This window comes from Gavia stellata, chromosome 4 (assembly GCF_030936135.1).
Source record: "Gavia stellata isolate bGavSte3 chromosome 4, bGavSte3.hap2, whole genome shotgun sequence".
Taxonomy (NCBI): domain Eukaryota; kingdom Metazoa; phylum Chordata; class Aves; order Gaviiformes; family Gaviidae; genus Gavia; species Gavia stellata.
Window position 1 is genome coordinate 51,269,082 of NC_082597.1, and position 13,187 is coordinate 51,282,268.

A 13,187-nucleotide genomic window follows, 5' to 3' on the forward strand; every position below is an offset into this window, starting at 1 on the left:
TGGAGGAAAGGGGGCCAGAAGAGAAATTGTCGCTGTGTTCCCTTCCCTGCCTCACCTTCCCGTAAGATCCTATCGCATTGGAGAATTCAACCTGGGCAATCTGTAGAAAGATGGGTACAAGAGGCAGCACAAAGCAGTACATGAAAATGAAAATGTCCAAATAGGGGCTGAACCAGAAAAATCAAAGAAAGGGAAAGGTCTTAAAAGCCAGTTTGTGAGAAGAGCTGCCTTCCACCTTGCCAGGTAAGGCTAACAAACTGCAGCTGCTGCCTGTGCCTGAAAGCCCAGCCCTGGCTGCCTGCTGAGAGCTGTGCACACCGTGGGGAGAACAAAGCGGGCCAGCACATTCCTGCGCTGCACAGACTTAAGGACGGAGGAAATGAAACTGAGGGTTTTGTGAATTCTAGACACTTGTGTTTCAGCATGATATGTTTGGTTTTGTTTTCAGATTTCAAGCGGAGCAACCATAAAAGTCTTTAAAAAGAAGGCAAATATCCGATCAGGTAACAAAGGAACGGCAACCTATTTAATCTTTTGTGGAGAATGGGCTGGGAATGCAGAGAACTGGGCTATGACAGGTTGTATCTTGGTCAACAGGAGGTCAGGAAAATTGGCACTTTGATATAGCTGAGCCAAATGAAAGGCCACGTGGCCCTGGCTCTGGGCCTCTGGCAGGCACAGTGGGCCTAGGAGGAGGGAATAAGGCAAAGGAAAGAAGGACGGAAGGACTTACAGTCCTCAGCAAATGAACACTTAAAGATACTGATTCATAGGCAGGAGAGCAGGGCAGGGAAGCCTGGGTGACACAAAGTGCTGACTGGTGAGACCGACGCAGGGAACATGCCTGCTCCGGTGCCGGCATTGCACATCACGGGCGTAGTGGTGCACTGTCCAGAGGCAGGCATAACAAAAAACCACAGTTTTGGAATTTTCCTTATTCTCTTGGCTGCGTTTCTGAAAGCTTTGACTGGGCTGTCTCAACAGCAGGTCAGGAGTTGAAGCGTATTACAAGGGGTCAGTTCATCTCACCTACCCCTGTGATGCAGGTTGCTCCAGCCCAGCTGGTGGCTCAGGGGAGGTGGGCTTTCTGTAGCTCCTGGGGAGACACTGACACTCCTAGTGTGTGATTCCCCTCACCGTGAAAGTGGGCATCTAAAGTTAGGAGAGATGTGTCCCTCAGGTGCAAGTCACTGGGATGGCATTGCTCTCTCCCTCAGCAAGAACAGGGTTGTCTGTTCTCGGCCATGGCTTTCAAGCCGGACCTCAGCCTGCCCGCACTGAGTACTCTTAGAGACTAAACCAATGCAATCGTCATATCTGCAGTGTGTTGTCCCCCTTTCAGAGGAGCTGCGATTTGCTGCCAGCTTACCCCAGCAGCAGATGATGATGTCCTAGCTTAGTGGTCTGAGCTACAGGTTGGCACTGGGGAGGTGGACCTGTGCATTTCTCAGAGGCTTCCCCCACACTGCAGTCAGGATGCTGAGCGTGCTTTCTCGGCATCCTGGCATACAGCCTGCTGCACAGCCCAGAGCCCAGCAAAATTCACAAGCTTGTAGCTGTGTGTTGCATTAATGCCTGTCTGCTCTCCGCTTTCTGTTGTTTAGATGTGGACTATTCGGATGAACACTGTCATTTGGTGAGTTCAGTCATTACACTGTTAAGTGGTAGATTTAATACTGAGCTGTATTTGTATCTGTGTAATCTCTCTAATCTCTTCACGGCAGATTTTACCAGACTCTGAAGCAAACAAAGATGTGAAAGGAGCAGGTCACAAAGGAAAGCAAAAATTCAAAGTGAAAGAAATGTATCTGACAAAGCTTCTGTCAACCAAGGTAAACTGTAAAGGCCTTATTTTGGGGGAGGTTTGATGTTAGGCTTGGCTAGTTTGGCACAACAGAAGTAGAAGTTAAATCAGAAATTACACAGACTTCCTGCATGTATATCAAATGTTAAATAAAAAGGTAGCCTATAAAAATGACTGCGCTAACTATGGAGCATGACCATTTGCAAAGGTGGACGTGTTTCAGTTTTTCTAATGCTGGAGTTCTAAAATCGTCTATTACTCACACTCTCTGTCTTTTCAGTAAGCACAACCTTTTTTCTCAGGTTAAAGAAAAAAGGTGGTTATTGAGCGTATAGAAAGTGAGTTTTGCCACTGAGTCCCATAGAGCAAGAACAATCCCTTCTGGATAGACAGCTTTCGGTCAACACTCTCCTCACTCTCTACTAGGGTTTGCCCAGCTTAGAGACAACTTCCAAGGCCTGAGTTTCATAAAATACTGCCCATGAAATGAATTAATATTTTCAGGTCTCAAATTAAGCATCCAAAATAACTAGATTAATTTTAAAAAAAAGGTCCTTAGGATTTATGATACGATTACCTAATTTATACAATGTACATTTCTTAGGAATAAGCCCTGCTCACTCCCTGCAGTAATGTCATCTTGTTTCTGACTTACTCAAGAGGGTTATAAAACTCTTTACAACACCGTATTACTTAAAATATTAATCAGTGCACAACACTGAGAGCTGTGTGATACAAGAAGCCTGAAGGGATGATGATTATGGCCGCCTTGCATTTAAAAATCTATCAATCATTATTTAATTAAATTGTTGATAATATCTGAAGTAATTTGGGACACTACCCAAAGTGAGAGTGAAGACTGGTCAGTTCTCATTAGCTGTGAAAACTAATATAAGCCCTTAGGAATTGCTGGAGTAAACCAGTAATATCTTATGGTGGAAGACTGAAGTACAAAAGAAAAGATCAGGCTCTTAAGAAACAGTCCTTTTAAAGGGCTTCAAATTAATTATCTCCTTCTCCAAAGTAGGATGGTGCTCTGAACAACAATGCTGTGATATCCTTCACTGTGAAAGTCCACCCATGATACGCCATGCACTAAAGGAAATTGCATTGAACCATGTCTCTCTCCCCCTCTCTCTCACCCATACATGCACGCAGACAAAATTGCAGAATTTGCCACGTGAAATGAACTGGCCAGTAGTGCATCAAGGCCCTGGGATACGCTTAAATCCTTCTTGTTGAGAGAAGGTTGGGCTGAAATGAGCTTCAGAACAGCTGTGAAGAAAAAAAGCACAAAACAGTGTTTTGCTTTGTTTGCTTTTACTTACGAATACTCTGTGATGTTGTCAGTGAGTCCCTCAGCAACCAAGCCCTTGCTTTTGAGAGCCAAATAGCTTCACTTCTGGATCAGAAATACCCAGTTTTCAGTTCTTCTCTCTAGTATTAGTGTCTTTGTATGCCACCCGTTATCCTACAATTAGATCAAGTGCCACAGTTGCTTGGCTGTGAAGCATCGATGAGCACATGTGTTCAACATGTGTCTCAGATGGCACCATGAAGAGCACTGCTCTAGAAAACTGGTTAAACTCCTTTTGCTCACCTCCCTCTTACTTCCAGTCACAAGTTCCAGATGCCTTTAGAAACGATGCCAACAGTATCCGAAGAGTTGATGTTGTCTTTGTTGGAACGAGTGATTCCTTCCACCTATGATTTATCACAAAGTTTACCACATTTCTCCTGTTGGTAAAGTGATAGGACATGTGACATTTGAAAGCAGCTCATGATGGTATATTTGTAGTTTCATTTTTGTTATTGACTGTCTTGTTTGCCAATAACCTATGGCCTAGATGTTTGCCACAAGTGTATTGTAGTTTCTGTGTGTCGTTACCTTGGGGCACGCTCAGCTCTCTGAGACAAGAAAGTCTATTCTTTTTTTGTGTAATAATAGCACTGTTCATTTTCTTACTTTTCAGGTTGCAATTCATTCAGTTGTTGAAAAGCTCTTCAGGAGCATTTGGAGTTTACCCAACAATAAAGCACCTGTTGCTATCAAGTACTTTTTTGACTTTCTGGATGCCCAGGCTGAGAGCAAAAAAATTACTGACCCTGATGTGGTCCATATATGGAAGACCAACAGGTATGCCCATATGATATGCACAGGAGTGCGTGCACTCTCCGAAAATGTAGTTGGAAAGATGGAACAGGTCACCAGTGAGCAGAATAGTATTTTGGTGTGTCTGGGTGAAGATGTGGTTTGGCTTTGTGCATCCCAGTACTTTGAGTATATTGGTAGGATACCAATACAAACCACCATAGCTTCCGGGACTTCTAAGTCTGCACACTAACTTCACACTCAGAAGTATCTGCAGGTTGAAAGCATTATTTGAAGATGGAGGGGTGACTGACTGATTTGTTTGCTCTGTCGCCTTTGTTCCCTGATCCCTTTTTTAACATGAATAAGCAGCGCAGAAATGTGCTTCTTTCCATGAGTGCAGTGCAATTAAACTACCATTTTAAAGCAGTTGTGCTACCCGAGTGGTTAATTTTAAAGATGCTTGTTCTTTCTTTGTCTAGTCTTCCTCTTCGCTTCTGGGTAAACATACTGAAGAATCCCCAATTTGTCTTTGATATTAAGAAGACTTCACATATGGAGGGCTGTTTGTCTGTAATCGCACAAGCTTTCATGGATGCCTTTTCTCTAGCAGAACAGACACTGGGGAAGGTAATGCTGCCCTTACGGTCTTTTGCTAACTTCATGTCTTCTTTTTCAAATGTATAATGATTTAGAGGATGAAGTCCTGGATCTGCTGACATTGGGGGCAAAACTGTCAGTGGCCTAATTAAGCTGGGTTTCCATTCCTTGTTGCTCCGTCTCACAAGACTTTGAAGAATTCACTGGAGTAGACAGATACAGCTACTAGAATGCCGTATTTATAGTTGACTGCTGCTTGTCTTCTCTGTAGTTAGTTTCTGCACAGTGTGTTTATAGAATATGTGGAAGAGGGTGGAAATAGTAAGATTTTAATGAAGTTTTAAAGGATTTTTAAACAAAGGTCTTAAAAGTATTAACATTATTTGATAAGTAGTCCAAATTTTGTCTGCCACACACCAGTGTGCAGAAAACACACATAGTAAGCTACTGGGAGCTGTAAGAATACTTGAAAGAGCTCTGAAGTTTGAAACAGTTCCTTTCGCATGTCTTAGATGCTCCCTTTTTATATGCAAAATTATTTGCTGGAGTAACAAGTCCAGAAATCTTACATTCAAAAGCTCTTTAGTACAGAGTCCAGAACTCTGGGGATCAGAAATACTTCATTTTTCCATAGGATATTTTCCTTTCCTTTTCTTTGGACCAAAGCAGGAAGCATTTGTTCAGGCTCATACTACTAAGAAAAACAGGCTAGCGATTTTTTAGCCTAAAAAAAGTTTATATAAAAATGGAGCAATTTCCTATGTGATCTGAACCAACTGCTCATCTGTTAAAGGTAAATAACAAATAATGTCCTTATTTATCTTATTTTAGGAGTGAAGTGTCATGAATTAAATTACTTGATGGAAAAAATGCAAATGAGCATCATCTATTGGGTTTCTGTGCTTAACGTCCATTGTGAAGTTCTGTTGATACAACAGCTCCCATTATTCATTTGAAAAGGGATGCTGAAACCTGATAAAGGTTTGCAGTGCAGTAAACATCTTGTGGCCTTTTAGTACTAAAATGTATTTACTTTCATTATTTTTAGCCTTTTATCTTAGAGCATTCTTTAGCCACGTACTTAGAAAACAAACATTTAAATCATTTCATTGCACAGTCGAAACAGTAGTAACAAGATACCACATGCTTGTGTCATTTATTCCCCAGAATTTAAACTAGAGCAGTGACAGGAAACTACCAGCCCCCACTTTTACATTCTGAAAACATGGTTTCCAGGTGGAGTTTCAGCCCCTACCACAAACACCAGCATTTATTGCCACGTGTGAGCCTAAAGCTGCCTGGTAGGTCAGTGCTGACCTGGGTTGTTGAAGCCCTGGTGGAAAAAATAAATCCCTTTGGCTGTGCATGCCCAGCAGTCAGCTCTCCATGCTCTTGAACCCCTGAGCGAAAGGAGTAGTAAGGACCAAAGAGTTTTAGGGGAACCTCTGCCAGGACAGGATCTGGCAAGGCTCTCTGGCATGTTACCCTAGGGGAACTTTCCACAGCACTGCTATATCCTGTATGTAAATAGGATATCAGCCTCAAGCCCTTTAGTTCAACTTTCACAATCTTTCTTTCAGGTCTGGGGAGGGGTGAGGAGGAAGAAAGAAAAAAAAAAATTATATTTAAGGGACAAGTGTTCATCACTCCTGATACCAATAGAAATAATAATAATGGCAGCTGTCATGAAACACAATGCCCTATTACTGGGGTCCTGCGTCTGTTCATCTTTATTTCATAACCTTGATTCCTTGCATATAACCACTGCAAAGAGACATGAGTCACACAGAGAACAGACACAATTAGACGCAATTAACTGTGTGGAGGTGGAACCTTAGGAAATCTGTGCTGTGAAAATTGACAATGCTTCAAATATTTTCTTTTAAGGAAGCACCAACAAATAAACTTCTCTATGCTAAGGACATTCCACTCTACAAGAAGGAGGTGAAAGCATACTATAAAGCCATCAGGGATCTGCCTCCATTGACCACTTCAGAGGTTGAAGAATTTCTAACTCAGGAATCTAAGGTACAGTTGAGAAGTGGGAACTTCATTTGCTTTCATGTTAAGTTTTTTAAAAAGGAGAACTATCTGACCAGAACTGTCTTCTGTTTTAGAAACATGAAAATGAATTTAATGAGAAAGTGGCCTTGATTGAAATCTACAGATACATAGTGAAATACTATGATGAGGTAAGCATGTCTGCTATTCCTGCTTAACCCCTTAATGTTAACTTGCTACCTCAGGCTTGAAAGTTGGGCTTTGTCAAGTAAGCAAGGGCTGGCCTGGCCTGTGACTTGCTGGGTGCGACTCCAGAGACAGCCCCTCACAGTGACGCAGCCCAGGCTGCTTCTCCTGCTGAGCTGTGTGGGGCCAGAGCAGTGCAGCCCCTGGGGCAGCTGGAGCCCCCACCTCTCAGATGGAGTCACAGGCCAAAAGTTTAAAAATGCACCTTTACTGTCACCACTGTATTTCACAGAGACAGTAGCAATAAAATTCTCCCTGCAGTTTTAAGAAAGTTCCTATATAATCTAGACTTCCTGTTTTACGGTGTTTGCAGATTATCTGCTAATGCCTGTCACAACTCTTGTGCATGCGCTCCATTTCCCTGGAGATTCAGAAATCAGATTAGACTGTAGCACCAGGGTTCTCCATTTAACAGTCAGTACAAACACCTCAGCGGAGCACACTCAGCCTTACAGCAAGAGGTGTCTGCTCCTCTCCCATCATAGCCCTCTTATGCTCTGCTCTAATAGTCTTTCTCTTAAAGGAAAGAAGCTATAGCTTCCAGTCCCTGCTGTTGCTAACAAAAGAAATGTTTTCTCAACTGAAAGCACTTAGTCACAGGCTACCTTTAAGCTGCTTTGTAAGAAAATCCCTGCCCTCTGCTTTGCATGATAGGATTCTCCACTCCATTTTGCTTGGCATCTGTAACAGAGGCTGCGTGTTCCTGCGCAGGGATGCAGATAAGAGCCAGCTGGGATGTGTTGCCTGAAGGCCTAGCTACCACTTCCAGCAGGTTGTCTGGGTCTCCCAGCAACCAGACCTTTCTCTCTTTCATCCCCAGCAGCACAGCATCAGCACTTGCTGTAATCATCCAGCTCTCAGTCACCTGTTAGCTAGCTTACCACTTCTGATCTCTGACACCTCAAATTATCTGGGTTCGGCATCAAATCTTTGCCTCTTGAAAGAAGCTTGGGATGATACTCGGAATGGCACTACACTTTATTAAGCTCATTAAAATTGTTGACACAGGAGACTTCAGAACACTTTATAATCTTAGTGCCCATTTTTGCTTTTTTGAAGCTAGTACTGGCTAAACTTACCCCATCCTTAGAAGGAAACCCTCCCTCTGCTCTTCCCCCTCTGGCTTTTGCCTGGGAGCAGCTAAACCTCATTCATTGTTTGCTGAGACCTCAGTCGCTTTGTAGAGTTGCCAGCAAAGAGTTTTCAGACAGCAGTAGCACTCCTTTCTATCACCTGGACCGGTGCTAAGTGGGCCACTTCGAGGAAGAGAGGCAGTTTATTGCCCTCAGCTTATAGGGCAGACGAAGAGAAATAAAGTATCATTTGCAAATCTGTTCTAGGATAAAACCGGAGCACTGGCCTTGCCTCGCACTTCAAGAGCTGAACATGTGTTGGATTTGTTTTGGGTTTTTTGCTTGGCTCTGTCATTCTTTTGTGGAAGTATTGCAAAGCCTGTAATCATAATGACTTGAAAGGAAAACTACCAAAATAAAGTGTTGAAGTCAGAAAAGAATGTTTACATATAGGCAGGCATTCAGATGGATTTTTCTGCCAGTAGTTGTCGGAATGCAGAAAAGCAGGCTTTAAAAAACAGCAAGTAAAATAAGCACTAAAAAAATTACTCTCTTTTTTGCTAATTGTTAACAGATTGTCAGCAAACTCGAGCGAGAACGGGGGTTTGAAGAAGTCCAGAAACAGCTCCAGCAAGTAAAAGCCTTATTTGATGAAAAGAAAAAATGCAAATGGCTTTGAGCAGAGCACTGACTCACAGCGTCACTGTGGGGGATTTTGAATAAGCGCTACTGCTCCCCAAACTGTTTTGACTGACTATATGTACAGGGTTTGAAAAATTTGGACACTCCTCTCCACTCTGACCATTCCAAGTAATAGCTGTGTTTGGGAATAAAGTATGGGCAGGGGTAGATACTCAAACGTGGGCATGTGAAAGCGAAAGTGAGTCTAGCATTGGCAGGGCCAGCACTTTTAGGTACTTGAACACATGTACCTTTTGGTTCAAAAATACTGCCTAAGTAAGCTTTCCGCTTACTTAAAAACAAGCTTGCAGGAGATGTGCAAAACACACTGCAAGTTCAGAGCTGCCCGTGTGAACTTGTAAGTTGCTTAGCTCTTTTCTTTAAGAGAGAAAGCTGATGTTTCGCCACATCCTTTCAGCAGCTTTGGCAAACTGTGAGGATGACCTCCGACTTCAGAATACGGGTCAGCTGCAGTTTCCTTCCTTCCAGACAAATGTACACTGGTTCCTGTTTGGAAAAAAAAAAAACAAAACAGCACCAAAGTGACACTTAGGACAAGTGTGTTTGGCAGAAAAGGTGGGTCTGAGGTTTGAAGTCCCGGTGCCGCATGGCAGGGCTTCTCTTCCTTAGGTTAGAAATTCCACATGCAAAGCGAAGCCAGCCACTGAGCAGGTTGGAGGCTTTTGGAGAAAGGCGCTAGACCGGCATCAGTCTGTGTTTACATTTCTAGCTTTCCATCCTTAAATAAGCTGTGAAACACATGTGAGCAGCGGCACACGTGAAACCTCTGTGCAGCTGCACCGCATCAGAACACTGTTGTGATTTGATGAAGCAGCTGATGATGGCTGCACTTTGGTGCGCAAACCTGTACTCAGGTGCATGATTGGCCCATGCATCAGTGCTGACAGTCCAGGCCATCCATGTACAAGGGCCTCACAAATCTAAAGCCAGCATTTTTTTTCAGGTTGTCCACACAAAGGCTTTGTCAAAAGAGGGTTAGTTTAATAACATGTACAAACAGGAGGGCTGGTGTAGTCTCCAACTCTGTATGACAAACTGTTTGATATAAACGTGATAGTTAGGGTTGCGGGGGGAGGTAACTGCCTTAGTCCTGATGGGGTGTTTTTTGAGGCTTGCCCAGTTTCAAAGGAGGGGGTCCGTTACATTTGCATTGGTGGCCAAAGTTGGCCCAGCTGGAAAGCAGGTGTGTGGCCATGCTTCTGAGACGAGGCTGGTGCAGTGGCTACCATGCAAAGCTGCAGAGGAGCAGCTGTGGCTCTGGCTCTGCTACCGCACCAGCACAGTCCTGCCCTCCATTACAGAGCTGAAATGTTTTATTGCTGTGGACTCGTACTTCAGTGACACAGAGGCACTTACTAAGGCTGCATCCTGTGCTTGGATTTGAGGTAAGGCGTTGATGAGACGGAGATACGTTTCCATGCGTTTCCAGAGGGTCCCACCACTGGGGTGAGAGGCATAGTGCAGTGGGAAGAGCTGTCCCCTGCCTTGGCAGCGGTGAGGGTGCCACAGGCTGTGAAGGGCACGGGTGGCCCAAGTTTAGTACAGCAAGCCTATGCTGGGGCTGTGATCAGCCAGAGACGCCTGCACAGGGCTCCCAGGCAGTGGAAGGCACAAAACATTTATTAGTGTGCACCGCTGCTTTGGAGGAGCCCAGAGGCTGCAGTACAACAATATGAAAGCTGCCTCCTTTGGTTGCAATGGCTGCCAGAAGCTGGTACCCCGCACAATCCCACGGCACGCGGCCAGCCAGTGCCAGTGAATGCTAACCACAATTTGGCAGAAGCAAGGCTGCCTGTTAATGTGGGGAAAAAGCAAACACAAAACCACATTGCCTACTGGTCTGCCCCCTCCCCACCATGTGATTGCACAAATTGTACCTCTTGCGTATCAGTGAGGGCAGCCACCAACCCATACTGTGATGGCTTTTTTTGTTTTTTAATTCAAGTCTTACACTTGCTGTTAAGTTTACACTTTATGCTTGATGGAATGTATGGCTTTGTTCAGGAAACTGCACTACAATGTTGCAGTACTTTCAGCAGTTCTTTTCTCTGCCTGGCACAATATATTGTGGGAAGTTTAATTTTAATTGGGGGGTGGGGGGGGAAACCACCCCAACCCTAACCTATCTTGCCCTCTGTCCTAAAGGTGTAGACTGTGGCTTGAGTAGCACTTAAGCTTAGAATACCCGTACTTAAGGGCTTGATTTTTATCATTCTTAATCTAAACTTTTAAAGCAGCATCAAATAAATATTTAAAAAAAGCACAGTAATTAATATTAAAGGAAGGGCATGAGCACATTACTCTGTCCAGGTAGACAGACATCTCAGCAGTTCCGTTCCACTTCAGGTGTTTGCTGGCAGCGCATTTGAATGAACTGTTATAGTTTTGTTCAACAGTAACCTTCTGTACAGACAGAAAAAAAACCCAAACCAACATTTCTGCTTGAAAAGCTGTAAAATATAATCTGTTTGTGTGGGTCTGAGCCTGTGAACTTCACTATATGTGTTTATATGATGAGGAAATGAAAATCAGTCCTATTCTGTATTTGTACTACTGCTTGTTCGCTACAATAGCTTTAATGATTTCTAGAGAGTAAGTATGTGTTGAAGCAGGCCCTGTAGCTTTAGCCTACAGCCTGGAATAGGATTATTGCCTTTTGTTCAAGCCTCCTAAACAGCGTCACTCTGTTAGTAAACCATTTAAAGTCATGCTGGGACTTTGTAACCCATCCAGTGTATCTCACAAAGTGATGTGAAGTATAATTAAGTGATTGTGGCTCTTTTGGTAGGTTTGGGTCAGCACACAAAACATTGTCACACCTTCCCTATCTGCAATTCGCTGTTACTGTTACACAGACAAAAAGAACCGCCTCTGACTAAAGCTGTATTATGGCAACCCAACAATTCTAATAGCATTCTCTGAAATGAAAGCAAACTTCTCTAACTTATTTTTACATGCTTACAGGCAAACTGCTATGGCAAACAGCATACTTTCTAACACTAGCTTACAGAGCATTATTTTGCAGTCATATAGTTTAAAGTCAAATCTTACTAATGTGTAAAGAAATTCCTGTTGTACAGAAGTTAAACTGTTGTTTAAAATGGTTAAAAAAAGTACAAATGACAAATACATGTTGGTGTTTGTATGGGTTTATCTAGAATAAAATGCATTTGGAGGTTACTTTGATTAACTTGTGTACTTTAAAAAAACGGTTAAAAGACCACAAGCGCAGCTTGTAGCAACGCCAAGGTCACGCAAGGAATGGAGCGTAAGATGCCGACTGGTGCCAGCTGAGGAGTGCTACTGCAGTTCCAGCCCTGGGAGGCTCCAAGGCAGAGCCAGGCGGGTCAACACTGTGTGTTACAAACCACCTCCGTCACTCTGAAGTTGGGAAGTACAAAAAACGGAAGGTACAGCGCACCATCAGGAGATGCTGGGGGCAGAGGGGTACTGACCTGAAACCCAGCAGCTGCGGAGCAGCAACCTCCTTGCAGGGCCCAGGGCAGGAAGGGGCTGGAGGGGTTTCCTGGCAGGGTTCCTGGCCACCTTCCCACCTCTGGGAAGCGGCAGCAGGCCAGAGGCAGGCTGAAGATGCAGTGCCCGCTACACCTCCACACAGCCTTCAGTAGCTGTGCTACAACTTCATTGCTGTAAGGCTCTGAGGCTAGTGATACTTTTAAAAAGCTAAAAATGTTAAAAACAAGGATAAGCTGATAACCATTCTTTCAGGAGATGGTGCTGCAGGGACAGGAAATTAACTCTTGCTCAAAGAGCCTGAGACACACTGGGAAAGGGAGCCCACAAACCCGTAGGTAACCTTCATTCTTCTTCCTGCTACTGCCCTTCTCCTGCCCTCCCAGGCTTCCCTAGCTTGTACAAACTGCCCTCCCTGGCCCCGACATCAGATAAAAGTCTGGCTGAAGGCCACATAACCAGAGTCAGGGACAGAAAGGTGAGGCTGCTGAGAGCTAGCTCTTTGCAACCATTATATACTAGCAATCGCTACTGAACATCACGCTTGGCAAAGCTGGCTCAGGCACAGATAGTTACTTTTTCCAAATTAATTCTGCAGGAGATGGTAGAAATAACTTCCGTTGCTTCTACTAGTTACCCTGCTTTCCTCAGAGAAGTCCAAGAAATCCCCCAAGAAAGTGCAGTACAATCCTTACACACTGATGTACTGTATGGAAAATCAGAAATGCAGCCTCTGGAGGGAAAAGTTGAACCAATGACACTGTCATCAAATGCAATGTAGTTATTCAGGTGTCTGTTACTACAGTCTAATAACAATACTGAATAAGCTATTAAAAGAAATCACACTGCATAGCTCACTGTCTCATACTTTCACTGCAGTATTGGGGGGGGGACACGGACACACGGACACAAGGACGACACGACACACGACCAAGCGAAAACCAGATAAAATCATCCCTACACTTTCAGGGAAGCTTTCACTATAAAGTAAAAAAAAAAAATTAATTGATCCTTTACAAGTTTCTGTTACTAAACTGATAATGAAGGAAAAAAAATTTTAAATAAATACCTTGAATAAATAATTTTATTGTAGTTAAGTAAACAAATTACAGTTGCAACAAATACAAAGTTACATTTTCATAATGTGAAGGCAATTTGTTATACTTCATCTCTACTACACTATATTAAAAAAACC

At 43.5% G+C, this 13,187-nt stretch overlaps 1 protein-coding gene across 1 annotated transcript in view; it reads left to right on the plus strand.

The window, feature by feature from the left end:
• Window positions 1-8,827, plus strand: part of PLXNC1 (plexin C1) — a 67,057-nt gene extending 58,230 nt beyond the window's left edge. The window contains exons 24-31 of the mRNA XM_059816348.1: window positions 449-503; window positions 1,605-1,636; window positions 1,725-1,832; window positions 3,778-3,941; window positions 4,379-4,526; window positions 6,384-6,524; window positions 6,614-6,688; window positions 8,391-8,827. Coding sequence (XP_059672331.1) covers window positions 449-503; window positions 1,605-1,636; window positions 1,725-1,832; window positions 3,778-3,941; window positions 4,379-4,526; window positions 6,384-6,524; window positions 6,614-6,688; window positions 8,391-8,495 — 828 coding nt within the window. The 3' untranslated portion in view covers window positions 8,496-8,827. The remainder of the gene's footprint in view (window positions 1-448; window positions 504-1,604; window positions 1,637-1,724; window positions 1,833-3,777; window positions 3,942-4,378; window positions 4,527-6,383; window positions 6,525-6,613; window positions 6,689-8,390) is intronic.
• Window positions 8,828-13,187: the final 4,360 nt, after the last annotated feature.